Source organism: Alligator mississippiensis, chromosome 15 (assembly GCF_030867095.1).
Source record: "Alligator mississippiensis isolate rAllMis1 chromosome 15, rAllMis1, whole genome shotgun sequence".
Classification (NCBI taxonomy): Eukaryota; Metazoa; Chordata; order Crocodylia; family Alligatoridae; genus Alligator; species Alligator mississippiensis.
The window spans coordinates 2,386,843-2,404,686 of NC_081838.1; the positions used below are offsets into that span (position 1 = coordinate 2,386,843).

At 68.7% G+C, this 17,844-nt stretch overlaps 5 protein-coding genes across 12 annotated transcripts; 4 read left to right on the top strand and 1 right to left on the bottom strand.

The window, feature by feature from the left end:
- Positions 1 to 25: 25 nt before the first annotated feature.
- Positions 26 to 2,321, bottom strand: ACTMAP (actin maturation protease). The gene is made up of 6 exons (XM_059718775.1): positions 1,988 to 2,321; positions 1,803 to 1,871; positions 1,533 to 1,657; positions 1,298 to 1,427; positions 956 to 1,026; positions 26 to 688 (listed from the first exon to the last, which is right to left on the bottom strand). The coding sequence occupies exons 1-6, from the start codon at positions 2,185 to 2,187 to the stop codon at positions 378 to 380; spliced, it is 906 nt and encodes a 301-aa protein (XP_059574758.1). The 5' UTR covers positions 2,188 to 2,321; the 3' UTR covers positions 26 to 377.
- Positions 2,322 to 2,512: 191 nt separating this feature from the next.
- On the top strand, positions 2,513 to 4,974 carry SNRPA (small nuclear ribonucleoprotein polypeptide A). The gene is made up of 7 exons (XM_006268430.3): positions 2,513 to 2,619; positions 2,930 to 3,013; positions 3,109 to 3,281; positions 3,365 to 3,541; positions 3,657 to 3,827; positions 4,268 to 4,356; positions 4,449 to 4,974. Exons 2-7 carry the CDS (start codon positions 2,941 to 2,943, stop codon positions 4,606 to 4,608), a joined length of 843 nt encoding a protein of 280 aa, XP_006268492.1. The 5' UTR covers positions 2,513 to 2,619; positions 2,930 to 2,940; the 3' UTR covers positions 4,609 to 4,974.
- Positions 4,975 to 6,199: 1,225 nt separating this feature from the next.
- Positions 6,200 to 7,662, top strand: MIA (MIA SH3 domain containing). Of its 2 annotated transcripts, XM_019493228.2 has the most exons (5): positions 6,200 to 6,315; positions 6,660 to 6,797; positions 6,933 to 7,066; positions 7,312 to 7,422; positions 7,502 to 7,662. In XM_019493228.2, exons 2-5 carry the CDS (start codon positions 6,686 to 6,688, stop codon positions 7,523 to 7,525), a joined length of 381 nt encoding a protein of 126 aa, XP_019348773.1. In that variant the 5' UTR covers positions 6,200 to 6,315; positions 6,660 to 6,685; the 3' UTR covers positions 7,526 to 7,662. The 2 variants fall into 2 exon arrangements, with proteins under 2 accessions (XP_019348773.1, XP_059574761.1); XM_059718778.1 differs by having other exon boundaries at positions 6,200 to 6,797.
- Positions 7,663 to 8,103: 441 nt separating this feature from the next.
- On the top strand, positions 8,104 to 12,439 carry RAB4B (RAB4B, member RAS oncogene family). Of its 2 annotated transcripts, XM_019496465.2 has the most exons (8): positions 8,294 to 8,419; positions 9,452 to 9,532; positions 9,876 to 9,990; positions 10,079 to 10,141; positions 10,480 to 10,634; positions 10,802 to 10,897; positions 11,103 to 11,244; positions 11,344 to 11,431. In XM_019496465.2, exons 1-7 carry the CDS (start codon positions 8,404 to 8,406, stop codon positions 11,207 to 11,209), a joined length of 633 nt encoding a protein of 210 aa, XP_019352010.1. In that variant the 5' UTR covers positions 8,294 to 8,403; the 3' UTR covers positions 11,210 to 11,244; positions 11,344 to 11,431. The 2 variants fall into 2 exon arrangements, with proteins under 2 accessions (XP_059574759.1, XP_019352010.1); XM_059718776.1 differs by lacking the exon at positions 11,103 to 11,244 and having other exon boundaries at positions 8,104 to 8,419; positions 11,344 to 12,439.
- Positions 12,440 to 13,561: 1,122 nt separating this feature from the next.
- Positions 13,562 to 17,750, top strand: COQ8B (coenzyme Q8B). Of its 6 annotated transcripts, none has more exons than XR_009457509.1 (15): positions 13,562 to 13,723; positions 13,828 to 13,886; positions 14,031 to 14,261; positions 14,372 to 14,438; positions 14,540 to 14,617; positions 14,729 to 14,857; positions 15,068 to 15,153; positions 15,301 to 15,441; positions 15,572 to 15,653; positions 15,744 to 15,837; positions 16,101 to 16,242; positions 16,439 to 16,546; positions 16,624 to 16,689; positions 17,015 to 17,117; positions 17,270 to 17,357. XR_009457509.1 is itself a non-coding variant. In XM_059718765.1 (15 exons), the coding sequence occupies exons 2-15, from the start codon at positions 13,836 to 13,838 to the stop codon at positions 17,543 to 17,545; spliced, it is 1,638 nt and encodes a 545-aa protein (XP_059574748.1). In that variant the 5' UTR covers positions 13,563 to 13,655; positions 13,828 to 13,835; the 3' UTR covers positions 17,546 to 17,750. The 6 variants fall into 6 exon arrangements, 5 of the variants coding, with proteins under 5 accessions (XP_059574748.1, XP_059574746.1, XP_059574750.1 ...); XM_059718765.1 differs by having other exon boundaries at positions 13,563 to 13,655; positions 17,031 to 17,117; positions 17,270 to 17,750; XM_059718763.1 differs by having other exon boundaries at positions 13,566 to 13,723; positions 17,031 to 17,117; positions 17,270 to 17,750.
- The last annotated feature ends 94 nt before the right edge of the window (positions 17,751 to 17,844 follow it).

Below are 17,844 nucleotides of genomic sequence, written 5' to 3' on the forward strand. Positions count from 1 at the left end.
GACCGTGAGAGCCGTGGGCAAGGCAGAAGGTAAGTAGTGCGTTTATTAGGATAAACGGGGTGCCAGCAGTCCCTGGGTCTACCGCGGCTCGTGGACGGGTCTTGAGCTGACTTCTGAGCCCAATCCTGGAGCCGCAGATCTGGCCGCAGGTCTTTCTGCAGCAGAGCAGGTGTAGGCTGGCATTCCTCTCCCTCCCCGGGGAAGCACGGGCCGGTCCCCAGGTGCCCTTCCCTGCCTGGCGGGGCAGCGTGCCTCCTGCCTCAGAGCACCGGATAAAGGAGGCCGGGATCCCTCCTCACCTCCTGGAGCTCAAGGTGGGGAACCCAGGCGTCCCCTTGGCCCTGTCCGGGGCTGGGCACGTCCCTGCTGACCTGGCGTCAGGGCCTGGGGTGCAGCAGCACGGCCTGGCCGCACAGCCCCTCCTGCAGGCCGCCCGCGGGCACGATGTAGACCTTGCCGTCGCCCGCCCGCCGGGGGCTGAAGTCCGTCAGCTGAGCGTTGCTCTCCTGCAGCTGCCCGTAGCCCCACAGCTGGTAGCGCCAGCTCTTGCCTTGCTTGGCCAGCAGGTAGGTCTCCTCCACGCCCGCCGGCAGGGGCCCCGGCCCCCGGGGGTGGAAGAGCCCCGGGATCTCCTCGTCCTCGCGGCAGGGCGGGCTTGGCGCATCGGGCCTCAGACCCAGAAGGGCTCCTGCGGGCACAGCGGCTGTCAGCCCAGCTCCGCTCCTGGAAGCAGCAGGATGTGGCCCTTTGGCCCCAAAGGGGTGGTGGGCTGTTGCCCCCCCTGGGCCGCAGTCTGAAACAGATTTCCACCCCCCAAGGCTTTGAGCACTCCCGCACCTAAGAGCCCCGCTACGCCCTGGGGTGAGGACCAGCCCGTGGCAATTGCCGGACACGGCTCCCAGACCCCTGGCACAGTTCACCAGCCCCGTGGCACCCAGGCCAGGCAGGACCGTACCCGAAACGACAGCCCAGTGGGCTTTGTATCCGCGCCGGCGGCAGGGCTCGTGGTTAGAGTCCTCGTCGTAGCTGGGCGCTCGTCAAGGCTGCAGCGGGGGGCCTGAGGGGATGCCCACGCCGTCGCCACCCCTCCCAGAGCCACCTCCGCAGCCCGGGGGCATTGAGCGAGGCTGAGGGAGACCTGGAGGTGGTGGAGGGAGAGCCACGATGCCCCCCCCATTACCCCTCCAAAGACACAGCGGACACATCACCCCCCCCCCCCCCCCGGCGGGACCCAGACGCCGCCTGCCACGGCTGCGTGGGCCCATCCCGGCTGGAGGGCCACGTGGGAGAAGGATACGGCACCAGCACGGGGCAGCCAGCAGCAAGGTGGCAAAGGATCCTGTCCCGGTTGGCTCCCTCCAAGCCTCCCGTGAGCAGCTCCGCCCGGCACGGGAACACCTCTGCCGCCAGCTTCGCCATGTCCGCCGCTGGGGGAGGAGGCGGACGTGTCTCAGACCCTGCTCCAGGCTCCGTCACCCCTTCCCCGGAGCCGGGGCATCTCCGACGCCAACCCGGGGCAGGCAGGGGCTGACCTGAGAACATCTCCCCCTGCGCCGTGTAGCCTCTGTCCAGCGCCGCCTGCACGATGCGCTCCAGCGAGACGCTCCGGGGCAGGCGGAGGAGGGCGCCCGCCATCCACAGCGCCACCAGCCCGCACCTGCGGGCACGGGGCCGGGGTCGAGGGGGGTCCCAGGGCTGAGGGGGGCATTCCCCCAGCCCCACGGCTGCACCCTGGGCCCCTGTGCCATCTCGGCTGTCCTGGGCCCCTGTGGGGTCTCGGCTGCCGCGGCTGCGGTACTCACTGGGGCCCCTCCTGGATCAAGGACGGCACGGGGCGGTGGTACAGCAGCCACTTCCGCCGCCCGCTGAAGCTGGAAGAGAGACGCCCGCCGCACTCAGCGCCCCGTGCAGGGAGACGTCTCGGGGGGCAAGGGGGCTACCCCCCCCGCCCCGAGACCCCCCACCACCACACTGTGGCGACCCCGACCTGGCGCGCCGGTGCCCCAGCAGCTCCCGCACGTCATCCCCGGTGCCGGGCGGGGGGGCCGCACGCTCCAGGGCCGCCTTCAGGAAGTGGGCCTTGGCGCCCCCCGATGGGGGCAGGGGAGGCAGGGATGGGGGTGGGGGAGGACGAGGGGGAGGGGGTGGGGCAGGAGGGGGCAACCCCACCCCGCCCTTATGGGCCATGGGCAGGGGGAAGGGGGGGCAAAGGGAGATTGGCCAGAGGTCAGAGGGCAAAGGGCATGACCTCGCTGGGGGAGGGGGACGGGGTCGCGCTGCCCGCCCAAGATGGCGGCGCCCGTGGAGGGGGCCTCGCGGCGGTCATGTGCCCTCGCGCCGTGGAGCGCGGCCGGCCAATAGGAAGCGGCCGCGGCCTTGACTGACAGCCAGCTGCCGGCTCGGGGGCGGAGAGGAGCCCTCGGATTGGCCCGTTCGCTGAGGGAGGGAGGGACGGGGTGGGGACAGAGCGGATTGGCTGCCCGACGCCCCGCATCGATAGGCTCGTCAGGGGGAGGCTGCGGCCCTCCCATTGGTCCGCCCGCGCCGAGGGAGCGGGGCCAGTCTCCGCGCGCCCTTTCGCTGCGGCGGCCGCGCTGCGCCACGGGCCCGGCGGCGTCGGTGAGAGCGGGGGGGCCGCGGGACCCCCATCCGGGCTGCCCTCTCTTGGGGGGGCACTTCCGGGGAGGGGGGAGAGCCGAGAGCCCCCCCCCACAGGCCTCCCTTCTGGGGGAGCTCCCATTGCCACGGGGAGCCCTCCACTTCCGGTGGAGCCGCCTCCTGGGGGGAGGGGGCGTCTGGGCCAGGTGCCCCCCCTCCCCGGGGTGCCCCTGGGTCCGGGCTGCTGCGGGGCCTGCCCTTAAAGGGCCACGACCCCTTAGGAGGCAGGACCCCCTCCCCCCCAGCTGACCCCCGCGCTCCCCCCCCGCAGACCCCGCCGCCATGGCCGTGCAGGAAGCCCGCCCCAACCACACCATCTACATCAACAACCTCAACGAGAAGATCAAGAAGGACGGTGAGGGGCCCCAGGGATGGCACCGGGTGGGGGGGGGACGGGACACCCCCGCCGGGTCCATGCCTAACCCCCCCCACCACGTTTGCCTCCCCCAGAGCTGAAGAAGTCCCTGTACGCCATCTTCTCCCAGTTCGGGCAGATCCTGGACATCCTGGTGTCGCGCAGCCTCAAGATGAGGGGCCAGGCCTTCGTCATCTTCAAGGAGATCAGCAGCGCCACCAACGCCCTGCGCTCCATGCAGGGCTTCCCCTTCTACGACAAGCCCATGGTGAGCGCGGGGGCCCGCGGCCCGGGGGGGGGACCCAGGCGGTGTCGTCCCCCGCCCGCGCTGACCCGGCCTCTGCTCCCCAGAGGATCCAGTACGCCAAGACGGACTCGGACATCATCGCCAAGATGAAGGGCACCTACGTGGAGCGCGACCGCAAGCGGGAGAAGAGGAAGCCCAAGGGCCAGGAGACGCCGACGACCAAGAAGGCCATGCCGGGAGCGGCCGCCCCCGTGGCCAACGCCGTGCAGGGCGCCGTGCCGGTGAGTCAAGGCCTGGGGCGGCCCCCGCCGGGCCCTCTTGGCATCCAGGGGTGCTACGGCCGTGCCCGGCACGGGGACCTTGCGGCTAAGCCGCTGTCCTCTCCTCCGCCTGCAGGGGATGGCGATGAACCAGGCTCCCCGCATGATGCACCACATGCCAGGCCAGCCGCCCTACATGCCCCCGCCCGGCATGATCCCGCCGCCCGGCATGGCTCCCGGAGGCATGGCGCCCGGCGGCATGGCCCCTCAGCAGATGATGCCCGGCCAGATGCCTCCTGCCCAGCCGGTGAGTGCCGCGTGTGCCCGGGCTTCGGGCTCCCCTCGGTCTTGTCCAAACTCACCCGTGGCTCCGGATGGTGAAGCTTCCTTGTTGCAGGGGAGGGCGAAGGACCCTTCTCCCCAGGGGCGAGTGGAGTCGTGGCCTTGCTGTCGTGGCTGGGGCTGGGGGCAGCAGGACCTGGTGCTGAGCTCCTTGCTCTAATGCCACCTGGGCTGGGGCTATGGGGTGCCTAAGGGCTGCAGGTCCCTGTCCTGGAGAAGCCGGCCCTGCTGGAGCTTGGCTGGTGACGTCTTTGCCAGTCTTGATTCTCGTCTTGCGGGAGGACTTTATGCTGGCAAGTGCCTGTCCCTGCTGCGGGTCCTTGGACTTGGTGCTGCTTGCATCCGGCCGGCCAGGGGGATGCCAGCCCCCGCCCTCCCCGCTCCGACCGGCCCCTCTCCCCGCAGGTCTCAGAGAATCCACCCAACCACATCCTCTTCCTCACCAACCTGCCCGAGGAGACCAACGAGCTGATGCTCTCCATGCTCTTCAACCAGTGAGTCTAGGGGGAGAGGGGGGCTGGGGCGGGAAGCGACGGTGCCAGCAGCCGAGGCTGCCCCTCACTGCTCCCCCTTCCTCCCCTGCAAGGTTCCCCGGGTTCAAGGAAGTGCGGCTGGTGCCAGGGCGCCACGACATCGCCTTCGTGGAGTTCGATAACGAGGTGCAGGCCGGGGCCGCCCGCGACGCCCTCCAGGGCTTCAAGATCACCCAGAACAATGCCATGAAGATCTCCTTCGCCAAGAAGTGAGGCCATGGCCTCCCCGCGTCCCGGTCTTATCCCTCAGGGCTGCCCCCATTCCCCTTTCTCCCCATGTTGTTTGTACTGACTGTCAGGTAAGTGCTCCCAGGCTGGCCCATCCTGGCACCCAGAGCCTTATGCACCGTGCCTGACTCGCAGCAGCCCCTTGCTCCCAGCGGGTAAGTGCCCCGGATGCCCACCAGCAGCTGAGCCAGCCTTGGTAGAGCAAGGCAGCCCCTGGAGACCGGGACCGGGTGGGTGGGGGAGGGCAGGGAGACAGTTGATGGCCTCATGGAAAGCATTGTACCCAGGGTCTGGTGCTCAGACATTGCACCTGGAGCTTCCCGCTGTGTAATAAAGTTGTTTTGTTTTAGAGGTCGGTGGGTGCTGCCCCTTCCTTCACCCGGGTCCAGGTGCTGGGTGGGGGGCGCTTCGGGGTGCACTGCCCACTGGTCCTGCTGGGACACCCCAGTCTCCCTGCTGTTCCAGCAGCTGCTACCTGATCCCGGGATTTTGCGCCGTGGACTGGCTGGCCACGAGGGCATCTAACGGGGCTGGGAGCGCAGCCACTGCCAGCAATGGGGATGGGGACAGTCCGTCTATGGAGCCAGCCCCTGCAACACCTTATTCTTCAAGGGAAACATACAGAGCCCCCACCAGCCCCTTCTCTGTGCACTGCTGCCCTGAACTGGGGGCTCAAACATGCTGGGGGGAGCAAAGCATACACTCAGAAAATGAGGGTTGAAGGGACCCCAAGAGGTCACACCTGGTCCAGCCCCCTGCTGAAAGCAGGACCAGCCCCAACTGCATCATCCCACCTCTCTTCGCCAGCCTCATTTTCCTAGTATCCAACCTCAACTTCCCTTGCTGCAGCTTGAGCCCATTGCTCCTGTCATCTGCCCCCACTGAGACCAGTCCAGCTCCATCCTCTTTGCACCCCCCTGCAGGGAGGTGAAGGCTGCTAGTCGATCCCCCTCAGTCTTCTCTTCTGCAGACTGAATCAGCCCATTTCCCTCAGCCTCTCCTCACCAGTCCTGTCCCCCAGCCCTGCATTTTCATTGCTCTCTGCTGGACTCTCCAGTATGTCCACATCCTTTCTGTAGTGGGGGGGGCCAAAACGACACCGGACTCCAGATGTGGCCTCCCCAGTGCCGAATAGAGGGAAGACACTGCCCTCGACCTGCTGGCACTGCTCCTACCAATGCAGCCCAGGATCCCATTTGCCTTCTCGGCAACGAGGGCACACTGCTGGCTCCTGTTCAGCTTATTGCTTCCTGTCCCCGTCCCCCCCCCCGGGTCCTTTGCAGAGCAGCCAGTCGCCCCTGGCCTGTCCCGGTGCAGGGGATTGTGCCCGAAGCACAGGACTTTGCACTTGTCCTTGTTGAACCTCATGAGATTTATTTTGGCCCATTCCTTCAACGTGTTGAGGTCTCTAACTCATAGCCCTGCCCTCCAGAGCATGGTGGGGGGGCACAGCGGGTGGTTCTGTGTCCCTGCCTGCTTGTGGGGCTTCTCTGGGCTCCCCCCTCCCAGCCGGCTAGCCCAATAGGAGCCGAGCCTGGAGGAGGTCTTGCTTTTCCCCTCCTACCCCCAGCCCCTTTGCCGCTGGGAAGAGCAGACAAGGGCCCCACTGTGCTGGGGCTGCTCCGTGGCAGGGGCGGCTGCTGCTGTTCCCTGGGCCGGCCCCTGGCTCCGCATCTCTGCTCCAGCCCTCAGGTTCACGGCTCCTGCCCGGGCCAAAAGCAGAGTGGGAGGGAGACATTTCACAGAGGCTTCTTGAAGCTGCCCTGTCCTGGCATCCAGCCCCTTTCTCTGAGCTGGGCACCACCCGGCCTGGCTGCGCGGCTGGCTCTGGGCTGGAGCGTGGCAGCAGGGGCCCCAGCCTCCTTGAAGCCGACAGCACCTGGGGTTCATTCAGCACCCCTGAGTCCGGGGGGGTTTGAGCCCTCCGCCATTCCCCAGCTGGTCCCTGGTATGGGGGGCATCTCCCAGGGAAAAAAGGCCAAGGCCGGGGACGAGAACCGGAGCCGGACACCAGTACCCCCCTGCTCCACCCCCAGGCCGGGCAGTCGCTTCGAGCTCCACCATGGCCCTGGCCTGGGTCTTGCTGCTCGGTGCCCTGCTGGGGGCTGCCCATGGCGGCTGGCACATGGACAAGCTGGCGGAGCGCAAGCTCTGCGCGGACACCGACTGCAGCCGTGAGTGCCCGGGGTGGGGGCGTGGAGAAAGGGGACCAGGGCCGTGCCACCGGGGCAGGAGACTACCCGTGTCTCCCCATGGGGGGTTGTAGCCAGGCCAGGGCAACCCTGTCTGCTCTCCATCACCCCCACCAGACCCCATCTCCATTGCGGTGGCCGTGCAGGACTACGTGGCCCCCGACTGCCGCTTCCTCCACGTCCAGCGGGGCCAAATCCTCTACGTCTTCTCCAAGCTCAAGGGCCGCGGGCGTCTCTTCTGGGGTGGCAGTGTGAGTGTCGGGGCGCTGGGAGCCCCACTCGGGCTTTGCTAAGTGACCCAGAGAAGTGGGAGGGGGTTGGATCCAGGCTGCCCGCCCGCCCTGTGTGTGGCAGGGCATGAGCTTGCTGGGCCGCTGCTCCCAGGTCCATGGGCCTGTCTGGGTGGCTTCCCACCCCCCTCTCCCGGGAACGGGGAGGTCTGCTCAGCCTATGCCCCCCCAGTCCCCTGGCTGACCCCTGCCCACCATCTCCGCAGGTGCAGGGCGACTACTACGGGGAGCAGCCGGCCCGCCTGGGCTACTTCCCCAGCAGTGTGGTGCAGGAGAGCCACTATCTGAAGCCCGGCAAGGTGGACGTCAAGACGGACGTGAGTGCGGGTGGGGATCCCGGGTGGGCTCCCAGGCCCCTTCGCCTCCCCGATGTCTGACTTCTCCCTTCTCTTCCAGCGCTGGGATTTCTACTGCCCCTGATGCCCGCGGCTGCCTCTGTCCCCAGCATCAGCTCCCCGACCAGAGTCGCTGCCACTGTCCCCAGCAGCCGCAGCACCCCTCGCTGTCCCTCGCCCCCACTCTGCAGCAGGTCCCCAATAAACCCCTCTGTGCCGCAAGCCGCCGGCCTGGTCTCGCCTGCAGCTTCCAGGAGCCGGGGGCAGCACCCGAGACGCCGGCTTCAAGGGGGGAACAGCTTGGCACCTCCGGCGGGGGGGTGGGACACGCTGGCGGGGCAGGGAGAGGTCGTCTCCGCCCCTGTGGACCGGACCCCCTGCCAGGCCGGGGGCCGGAGAGCCAGCGGCTCCCCCCCAGCGCTCGCCCTGCAGACCCCGGCTTGGCGTGGCCCCCTTTTGCAGGTGGGGGTGAACCCAGGAGCCCTCCCCCATGGGCTCCAGCTGCCTCAGTCTCCCCCAGCGGAGATGTCGCTGGGGTCCTGATCCTGGGAAGGGCTGAGGCCCCCTGCAACTCATCGCAGCCCAGGGGCTCCAACCACTGGGCACCGCTGCACCCATGGGACCCCACGCCCCCCAACCACTTTAACCCATTAACCCCCCCCCCAACCAGGTGTCCCGGCTCCCAGCGCCCCTGCTCCAACCACCAGGCCCCGCTGTCCCCGCGCAGCTGGGAAGGAACCCAGACCTCCTCCTCCTCCCCCCTCCCCACGGCCAGAGGGGAGTCCCCACCTCCTCCGCGCGTGACGTCAGACGCACGCCGGCGTGCGCGGCCCGGACCCGGAAGCGGCCCGACGCTGGGCGCCGCCATATTGGCGGGTCTGGGCGCCGCCATATTGTTCCCGCTCCCTCGGCGGCGCCCGGTGTCGGCGGAGCGCGGGGCCCGGCCCGGCCGGCGGCGGCAGCATGTCCGAGACCTACGGTCAGGCAGCGCGGGGCGGGCAGTGACAGTGCGGGGAAGGAGTTGCGGGGGCTTGGGGTGTGTGGGGGTGCAGTGAGGGTTCAGTACGGGGCTGGGGGCGCAGTGAGGTGTGCTGGGGGTGCAGTGGGGGCGCAGTGAGGGGGTTGGGAGGTGCAGTGAGAGTTCAGTAAGGGGCTGGGGTGCAGTGAGGTGTGCTGGGGGTGTATTGGGGTGCAGTGGGGGGCCCAGCAGGGGGCTGGGGGTGCAGTTGGAGAGTTGAGGGGTGCCGTGCGGGAGCTGGGGCTGCGAGAGGCCCGGTCCGGTCCGGGGCGGGGCGGGGCGGGGGCCCAGGCACCAGGGCAGGGTTGATGCGAGCCCCGGAGCTGGGCGTGCGGTGGGGCCGGGCTGTCCCTGGAGCCCTGCGGTGGGGGCCCCCGGGGCTGTGGCCGGTCTGGGGCCTCCTCGGTGCTTCTTGCCCCGTCGCTGCAGGCCAGCGTCTGGGGCCAGGCCGGCGGATCCGGCTGCACCGGTTCCTGGAAGCAGCTCCCAGGTCTCGAAGAGCTCTCACCTGGGGGACGCTGTTGAATAATTAAAGCAGGGAGAGCAGATAATTAGCACGGGCTGGGGGGTGCTTCCTGCTCCCCTCTGCAGCGTTATCCCAGGACCCCCACCCCCACTCCCACCCCCCGCAAGCCCAGCCTCAGGCGCTGGGGCTGTGGCCGATGCAGCCCAGGCCTCTCAGCACTGCCCCGTTCACCCCCCCGGGGGGGGCAGGAAGGCGCTGGGCTTCGCCGTCAGGGTTTGTTGGCACTTTGCTAATTTGCCTGGTTGCTGCTTCCCCTTCCCCTTCGCTCCGTGCCATGCACTCGCTGCAGCAACTTCCCCCAGCAACAGGTTGGAGCCACGGGAGGCCCCCCCCCCCCCCCAGCTGTGGCCCCCAGGGCAGAGCGGGGTTTGCCGGCTGGGCCTGGCTCTGCTGGTGAGGGGGGCCGGGGTAAAGTCCGGGCTCTCCCCGCTCCCGTCGCCTGACACGGCTGCCCGCTCTCCCCCCAGACTTCCTCTTCAAGTTCCTGGTGATCGGGAGCGCCGGCACGGGGAAGTCCTGTCTCCTCCACCAGTTCATCGAGAACAAGTGTAAGCCCCCGCAGCCGCCTCCAGTGACTGGGGTTCGGGTTTCCGTTCCCATCAGGGCTGCTTTCCGCTCCCCCCACTTCATGTCGGAGCTGAACGAGCCACCCACAATGCCTACACCCCTGGCTTGTGACCGTCAGAGGAGCGAGGGGCGTTTTGGGGGGAGCCCGGCTGGCTTCAAGGTGGCCGGCGGGGGCTGCATTTGGGGTCTGGCTGTCACCGCCCCATACGGCTGCAGCGTATCGGGGAGGAGCTGGGGTGGCCGAAGAAGCAGCAGGTGGGGAGCGAGGGGTGCTGGTGTTGGGTGGGGGGGGCGCTCAGCTCGTCGCGGCTCGTTGCTCCCCAGTCAAGCAGGACTCCAACCACACCATCGGCGTGGAGTTCGGCTCCAAGGTGGTTAACGTCGGGGGCAAGACGGTGAAGCTGCAGATCTGGGACACGGCCGGGCAGGAGCGCTTTAGGTGCGGAGCAGGGCTGGGGACCCTTCTGGGGTGGGGGGAGCTGGGTACCAGCACCAGCCACTCTGACCCTCCTCTCCCCGCTTTGCAGGTCGGTGACCCGGAGCTACTACCGCGGGGCAGCCGGGGCCTTGCTAGTCTACGACATCACCAGGTGGGTGTCACCGCACGCATCCCCGGGTAGGTTTGGGGGTGGGACTCGGGGACCCCCAGGGTCAGGAAAAGGCACCGTTGGCAACCTGGGACTTCTCCCGGCTGGGAAGAGAGCTCCATCCTGGTGACGGGCCAGGCCTGGGGGTCCCTGCGGGTGGAGCTTGTCTACACTACAGCACTGGAGCTGTGCTGCTGCCTGGGGGCAGCATCCTGTGAGCTGAGCCCCTGCTTTTAGGGCTGGGGGGCTTGGGTGAGCTCTTTCTGTGCCTGATGAGTGGGAAGTGACAAGGGAGCTCCTGGCCAGCCTCCCCCCAGCCCCTGCTCTGTGCCCCCTGGTAGCCGGGAGACCTACAACGCACTGACCAACTGGCTGACGGACGCCCGGACCCTCGCCAGCCCCAACATTGTCATCATCCTCTGCGGGAACAAGAAGGACCTGGATGCCGACCGGGAAGTCACCTTCCTCGAGGCCTCGCGCTTCGCCCAGGAGAACGGTACCGCACTAGAAGGGAGGGGATCAGTCTGGGGGCCTTGTGTCCCCAGAGGAAGAGGAGGTGGGGCGTTTACTCCAGGCTCAGCAAACGGGCACTCGGTCCCTGCAACGCCCCCAGGCCATGCTGGGTGCAACTGAGCCCTTGATCTCCCCTTCCCACCCGGGCAGAGCTGATGTTCCTGGAGACGAGCGCGCTGACGGGTGAGAACGTGGAGGAAGCCTTCCTCAAATGCGCCCGCACCATCCTCAACAAGATCGAGTCAGGTAGGAGCTTGAACGAGCCTGGAGGGAGCCGGGTCCTTGCAGGGACTCAGGGCAGAGCCTGCCTTGCCTTCGTCCCCTGGGGAGAGCTGGCAAGGGGAGCTCAGTGCAGCCCCCACTGGATGCTCCGTGGCCAGCCCAGCCCTTTGCGCTCCTGGCAGGGGCTATCTCCACCTGCCCTACAGCAATGCCCGCACTCTTCCCCCAGGTGAGTTGGACCCCGAGAGGATGGGCTCCGGCATCCAATACGGGGACGCCTCCCTGCGCCAGCCCCGCGGCCCCCAGACACAGACCAAGCAGCCGTGCAGTTGCTAGAGCCTGCCGGTCACACCCACAAATCTGGATGCAAGGTGGGGAGAGGGGGTGATTTTTGGAGCAGGCAGGGGCTCAGGGCTCTTCTGAGTGCAGCCCTGACCTCCCCCCCCCTCCCTTTTCCCTCTCCCACCCAGGACCACGTGCCTCGCTCGCTGAGCCCTCGCCCCCATCCCGGTCTCTGCACCGCCTGCCTCCGTCCGTGGTGCCCTGGGCCTCTGAGCTTTCCTTTGCAGTAGACGCTCCCCGTTCCATGGACCGGCTGCGCCCCACACCCCCAGAGCTCCAGCATCTCCCTGGCCCCGGCATTGCTTGCGTTGGCCTGGCCAGAGCAGCGCCCTCTTCTGCCAGCTATGGTTTGGTGTGCAGCTCCTGGCACGCGCGGGGATGGGATGGGTCCCCTTTGCGGTTCTGGACAGCACTGGTGTGGTGTCCCCCTCACTGCCAGGACCCCGGCTCAGCTCGCCTTGATGGCTTTGGCCCTGGGCTGGGAGTGAGCTGAGGCCAGTGCTGCCCTGTCCATGTCTCTTTCTCCCCCACCCCCTGGCACTAACGGGTCCTGCCCCCCTCCCGACGAGGTGACGTTCTGCTGTAACCGACCGTCAGGAGCCTGTGTCCCCCTCACTGTACTGTAGGGGCCTGCCCCCCTGCCCCCACCCCAGCAGCTGCTAGGGCTCCAGCTGCCCAGCTTCACCCCGTCTTCTCCCCTCCAGCAGGGTCCAACACATGCCTCAGGGGCAGATTTGCACCCACCTCTGCCTCAGTTCCCCCCCCTCCCAGGTGCAGCAGGTGGACCCCCTGCCCCCAGCATGTGATGCTCTTGCCCCAGGGGCCCTGGTACTGGCTGCCTGTGGCGGGGGGGTCTGCATAGCAGGGCTGGTGATGGGCTAAGCCCCCCTCCTCTTTCCCTTTCCAGGCCAGGAGGGACTGAGGGCCCCTTTGCTTTCCCCTTTCCCACCTAGTGGATCCCCATAGGTTCCCCCCCATCCCCCTACATGGGTCCAGCACCCCCCAGCCGGCAATGCCCGTGTCCACAGGCTTCTCCATCCTTCCCCCCTGCCAGTTCTGTATTATTTATTACCTCCTCCCCCCCCCCCCGCTGGAGCCTGCCGGGGGCATGGGGCCACCTGGGGTCCCTGGAGGTGGGTTCAGGTTCTTCTGCAAGGAGAGAGGCATCACTCGGGCCCCAGCTGTGAACTGTGACTCTCATCAATAAAGTATTGGTGTTTTCCCCCCGTGGCTCCTGCTCTCTGTGCCCAGCTGGGGCTGGGGGGCTTGGGGTTGGGGGTAATACCCTTTTTGTCTCAGTGCCCCCTGTCCTCTGCCCCTGCTCCATTCTGCCACCCCCCCAGAGGCAGCTGCATTCTGGAGGCAGGAAGCGCTAGTGTAGGTGGGGTGTCAGGACAACACCCCCACCCCATACATACCCCCTGGCTCTTTCTTGCCTGGTTGTGCCTGTGTGGTTATTTTCCTCCGAGCGGGGCCTGTCCTGCCTTGATTATTCATGCCCCCTTCCCCCTGAGTTCAAGCCCAGCCTTGGGCAGTGGGCACCTACCTGCCCCAAGGCCTGGGTGCTGGGGCAGGAGCTGAAGTGTTTCTGCAGCCCCTGGATGAGTCCTAAGTGGCCCGGGGGGGAGCCACTGGTGCAGGGAGAAGACTGCCAGAGCCAGGGCATCGCTGCCTGTACACCCCGCCCCCGTGGTTTGCTGCCCTCCTACGGGCAGGGGCGTGCATCAAAACTTCCCTGTCTGCAGCTGCACGTGCGGGGGTCTGGACATGGGGCAGGTGTGCGTGGAGGCATGGACACGGGCGTGTGGACGTGTACCTGCATGTGCATGTACAGGTGGCATGCACACGAGTAGGCATGTGCAGGCATGCTCATGTCACATGCAAGCACGAGTGCATGCCCATACAGTTTGGGCCTACCCGTGTAGAGGCAGGTGCATGCATGTGCACGCACGGACCTAGATACTTGACACATGCTCGTGCACAGCTCGGGCCCGGGCCTGGAAGCCTGCAGAAATGTGCACGCTGGCACGCACACGCGTGGGCACGCCTACGGACGCTTGCGCACACCTGCCGGCGCGGGTGCGCACACCTGCCGGTGAAGGGGGGGGGGTCCCGGGCGCGCGCACCGCCACCTGCCGGCGCTTAGCGGAGCTGCCGCCTGCGCTGGGGGCCGGGCAGTGCTGTGCGCAAAGGCTCCGGAGCTTCGCGGCCCCATGGCGCATGCGCAGCCCGGCAGACCCGCCAAGGGGCGCGCTCTCCCTCCTACTCCCACCCACCTCTTCGTCCATTGGCTACCGCTCCTGCCCGTCAGCGGGAGAGCCCTCTCCGATTGGCTCCAGGCGAGGGCGGGGCCTAAAGGACCCCGGAAGTGGCAGTGGGAGCGCCTGGGCTAGGGTTGGGAGCCGGCGCGACCTTTGAACCCCTCGCTGGGGAGGCGCCGGTGACCTTTGCCCCCCCCCCCCCCCACGGGAGGCAGGGTCTGGGCTGGCGCCCCTTGACCCCGCCCAGGTCCGTGGTCTGAGGGCTGCTGACCTTTGACCCCGCCCAGGGGAGCCCGGCTGTGCCCGTGACCTCTGACCCACGCGCCCCTTAACCCCTTCTCTCCCCTGCAGGTGCCGTCATGTGGCCGGAGCTGCGCGGGGCCCTCCGCCGGGCCGCCCCCCGCGCCCGGGTGAGTGCTGGGAGCGCCGGGAGCCCAGGTCCTGCCCAGCGGGGTGGTGGGAGCTCGGTGCCCCCACCCCGGCACCCATCGCGGGGTGCTGCGCGGGGCGGCGGGTGCAGGGAGGCTTCACGCGCGCCTCGTCCCCCCTCCCAGGTTGGCGGCGCCCAGGGGCCCTGGCCCGGCTGCGCAGAGGGGCCCCTGCCTCCCCCCGCGCCCCGGGGCCCGCGGGCGGCTCCACGGCACCCCCGGCCCGCGCCCTCCCGCGCCCGGCTCTTCCACGGCTCCGCGGCGCGCGGCGCCCTGACGGCCGACGACATCCGCCGCGCCAGGGAAGCCCGGCAGAGGACGGGCGCCGCGGAGCCGGCCAGGGCGCCGCGCCAGCAGGTAGGGGCGGAGGCGGGCGGCCCCGGCGGCGTGGGGGCTCAGTGGGGAAACTGAGGCGCGGGCTGTCGGCTCCGTGATCCGACCGGCGTCTCTCCGTGCCCCCCCCCCAGCTCAGCGAGCGAGCCCGGGAGCGGAAGGTGCCGGCCTCACGCCTCGGCCGCCTGGCCAGCTTCGGAGGTGAGGCTCCGGAGGCGCGCGCATGCGCGAGCTGGGCTGGGGGAGGCTGCGGCCCCCCTGAGCGCCGTGCCGCGGGCTCACGCCGGCGTCCGTCCTTGCAGGGCTGGCGGTGGGGCTGGGCCTCGGGGCCCTGGCGGAGGCCGCCCGCAGCTCGCTGGCCGGGGAGCGGGAGCCCCAGGGTAAGTTCAGTCCCCTGCGGGGGGAAGGGGGTAGGTTGCACCCTCCGCCCAGCCGGGGCTCTGCTCCGCTGGGGCTGGCAGGGTCCCTCCGTCACCCCCCACCTCCCCCAGCAGCGCAGAGCGCGTCCCTGCTGGGCTCCAGCCCCCTCCTGTCGGAGGCCAACGCCGAGCGCATCGTGGACACCCTTTGCCGGGTGCGCGGCGCCGCCCTCAAGATCGGCCAGATGCTCAGCCTGCAAGGTGCGGCGGGATGGGCGAGGGGGGTGGCACTTGGCTCCCTCCTGCATTGGTGGGGGTCAGAAAGTCCTAATCCTGGTTTCATGCCCTTGTATGAGGCAGTAATACCGCCCCCCACGAGGGTGTTTCCTGTGGGAGCTGCCCCCAGGAGGGGCAAGACAGAGTGGGGGCTGGGCATCCCACCCTCGGCTCACCCAGCACCCCCCCCCCCAGACAGCAGCTTCCTGAGCCCCCAGCTGCAGCGGATCTTCGAGCGCGTGCGGCAGAGCGCCGACTTCATGCCCCCCTGGCAGACCAGCGTGAGCGCCGGCCCCGCGGGGGGTGGGGGGAGCCCCCGGCTGGGTGGAGAACTGGCCTGCTCGTGCCCCCCCGCCGCTAGCCAAGCCGCAGCAGCTGGTGGCGAGGGGGCTCTTGGGGGGGAACGTGGCTCACCCCTGCGCCTGCAGCAGGTGCTGGCCGAGGAGCTGGGCGCCGGCTGGCGGGAGCTGGTGGCCTCCTTCGAGGAGACGCCCTTCGCGGCCGCCTCCATCGGGCAGGTGCACCATGGCCAGCTGCGCGACGGCACCAACGTGGCCGTCAAGGTCCAGGTGAGCCCCCGACGCCTAGGCTTTCTCCTAGGTCTGCTCGTGGTGTTGATAGGAGTGGGGTGGGAGCCCGGACGCCTGGGTTCTCCCAGTGTCCTTCCCCCTCACCCCGTGTCCTTCCCCCTCTCCGCAGTACCCCGGCGTGGCCCAGAGCATCCGCAGCGACATGGAGAACCTGCTCTCGCTGCTCAAGCTGAGCGTGGCGCTGCCGGAGGGTGAGGGACCGTGGGGAGACCACCTTCCCCACCTCCCATCCCCCCTACCCCCCTCCCCAGCATGGCCCTCATCCTCCTTGGCCCCCTCAGGTCTCTTCGCTGACAACACCCTGCAGGTGCTGCAGAAGGAGCTGGAGTGGGAGTGCGACTACCGGCGCGAGGCTGACTGTGCCCGGAGGTTTCGGTAGGGCCGGGGTGGCTCTAGGGCTGAGCTGGGGGGCTGGGGTTAGATGCTGCAGGGTTGTGGCTAGGAGGTGGGGGGGAGGTCTGGGGCAGTGGCTGGGGGGGTGGGGGCTGGGCATGGGGCAGAGAGCTTCAGGGCTTGGGGGCAGCCAGCCAGGGCAGGGCCCAGACACCTGAGTTCTGGCCCTGTGGGTACGTATCCCAGCATGCACTGCTCCGGGGGCCAAGCATCAACACTGGCAGCCACGTCCCCTGCTCCCCCAGGCAGCTGCTGGCGGACGACCCGTTCTTCGAGGTGCCGCGTGTGGTGGAGTCGCTGACGGCCGCCCGGGTCCTGGCCATGGAGTTGGCGCCCGGCGTCCCGCTAGACCAGTGCCTGGGGCTGGGCCAGGACACACGGGACGAGGTGAGGGACGGACGCGCAGATGTGGGCAGGCAGCGCTTGCCCCTCCCTGCCATTGCACACGTGTGACACTGTGGCACATGCACTTCCCAGGCGGGGGTGGGGTTCGGCCGGAGGCTGTGCCCGACAGAGCATGACCGGGGACCCGATCCTGCTTGGGGGCCCCAAACCCTGCAGCTGCTCCCCGTCCTCCCCCCAGATCTGCTCCCAGGTGCTGCGCCTCTGCCTGCGCGAGATCTTTGAGTTTCGCTTCATGCAGACGGACCCCAACTGGGCCAACTTCTTCTACGACCCGGCCCAGCACAAGGTGAGTTTTGGGGCAGGTGGTCCTGGCGACGTGGTCCACGGTTGCTGAGCCCCCCTGCCTCCGCTCCCTTGACCCAGGTGACGCTGCTGGATTTCGGGGCCAGCCGCACCTTCAGCAAGGGCTTCACGGACGACTACATTGAGGTAAGGGCTGGTGGAGAGGGAGGCAGGAGCAGTCCAGCATAGTGGGTAGAGACTAAATAGCAAGGCCTGGGTTTTATCGCTGATTCTACCGCTTGCTGTTATCTCAGACAAGTCCTGTCCCCCCCCACCCATGCCTCGGTTTCCTTTGCTGCCCTAGGGGCTTTATAAGGCAGGGGGCTGGCACTGGGGGGCCCTGGGCTGAGGTCAGAGCCAGCAGGAGGGGCCCTGCAGATGAGCTGGGACGGGGCAGGGGCTGCAGATGCTGCTTTGCCCCTATGGGGCACGGGGTGATACGGGGGGTCTAGGCATCACGCCTTGTTCTCAGGCTGCCCCTGCGGCAGGTGGTGAAAGCCGCGGCTGACGGGGACCGGGCCAAGGTGCTGCAGAAATCCAAGGACCTCAAGTTCCTGACCGGGTTTGAGACTCAGGTGGGTGCAGGGGCCCGGGGCCTGCAGGTCAGGAGTAAGGGGCCGAGGGGGCTGCAGGCTGGGAGGGAGAAGCCCTGGCAGGGCTGGGGTGGGGGCACGTTAGCCCCTTCCTCCCCTGTGCCCTGACCACTGCTCCCTCCACCCCACCCCAGGCCTTCGAGGAGGCGCACGTGGAGGCGGTCCTGATCCTGGGCGAGGCCTTCTCGGCGCCGGGGCCCTTTGACTTCGGGGCGCAGCACACGACGCGCCGGCTGCAGGCGCTGGTGCCCGTGATGCTGCGGCACCGCTTGACGCCGCCGCCTGCCGAGAGCTACGCCCTGCACCGCAAGCTGGCCGGCGCCTTCCTGGCCTGCGCCCACCTGCGCGCCCGCGTGCCCTGCCGGCCCCTCTTCGACCAGCTCTACGCCCAGTACTGGGGCCGCTCCTAGCACTGCGGGTCAGATCCCAACCTCGTCTGGCCGTCGGGGCCTTGGTGCTTCGGTTGCTGCCCCCTTTTTCCACGGTGCCCCGGGGGGGGGGGGGCGTGGGGGCTGCTCCCCCGGCACGTGGAGTCTGGACTGTGCGGTGCGCCTCCCCTCCGCCCCCGGCTCGGGTCTGGGGGGGGTGAATAAAGCTGCTCCCAGCTGCTCCCTCTGCCGTGGTCTCATTTATGCCCCTCGTCCTAACCCTCTCCCCTCCCTATGCAAGGTTTGCCTCTCCCTGACGTCACAGGGCTGGGCATGACGTA

Bases quoted from the DNA above. Each gene is read 5' to 3' on its own strand.
- ACTMAP (XM_059718775.1), bottom strand. From the start codon at position 2,187: ATGGCCCATAAGGGCGGGGTGGGGTTGCCCCCTCCTGCCCCACCCCCT. The intron at 1,658-1,802 runs GTGAGTACCGCA...CCGTGCCCGCAG, and splicing joins TTGATCCAGGAGGGGCCCCA to GTGCGGGCTGGTGGCGCTGT. The intron at 689-955 runs GTACGGTCCTGC...CTGTGCCCGCAG, and splicing joins CCACTGGGCTGTCGTTTCGG to GAGCCCTTCTGGGTCTGAGG.
- SNRPA (XM_006268430.3), top strand. From the start codon at position 2,941: ATGGCCGTGCAGGAAGCCCGCCCCAACCACACCATCTACATCAACAAC. The intron at 3,542-3,656 runs GTGAGTCAAGGC...CTCCGCCTGCAG, and splicing joins CCGTGCAGGGCGCCGTGCCG to GGGATGGCGATGAACCAGGC. The intron at 3,828-4,267 runs GTGAGTGCCGCG...CTCTCCCCGCAG, and splicing joins AGATGCCTCCTGCCCAGCCG to GTCTCAGAGAATCCACCCAA.
- MIA (XM_059718778.1), top strand. From the start codon at position 6,686: ATGGCCCTGGCCTGGGTCTTGCTGCTCGGTGCCCTGCTGGGGGCTGCC. The intron at 7,067-7,311 runs GTGAGTGTCGGG...CCATCTCCGCAG, and splicing joins GTCTCTTCTGGGGTGGCAGT to GTGCAGGGCGACTACTACGG. The intron at 7,423-7,501 runs GTGAGTGCGGGT...CTTCTCTTCCAG, and splicing joins AGGTGGACGTCAAGACGGAC to CGCTGGGATTTCTACTGCCC.
- RAB4B (XM_059718776.1), top strand. The intron at 9,533-9,875 runs GTAAGCCCCCGC...GTTGCTCCCCAG, and splicing joins CCAGTTCATCGAGAACAAGT to TCAAGCAGGACTCCAACCAC. The intron at 9,991-10,078 runs GTGCGGAGCAGG...CCCGCTTTGCAG, and splicing joins GCCGGGCAGGAGCGCTTTAG to GTCGGTGACCCGGAGCTACT.
- COQ8B (XM_059718765.1), top strand. From the start codon at position 13,836: ATGTGGCCGGAGCTGCGCGGGGCCCTCCGCCGGGCCGCCCCCCGCGCC. The intron at 14,262-14,371 runs GTAGGGGCGGAG...CCCCCCCCCCAG, and splicing joins CCAGGGCGCCGCGCCAGCAG to CTCAGCGAGCGAGCCCGGGA. The intron at 14,858-15,067 runs GTGCGGCGGGAT...CCCCCCCCCCAG, and splicing joins CCAGATGCTCAGCCTGCAAG to ACAGCAGCTTCCTGAGCCCC.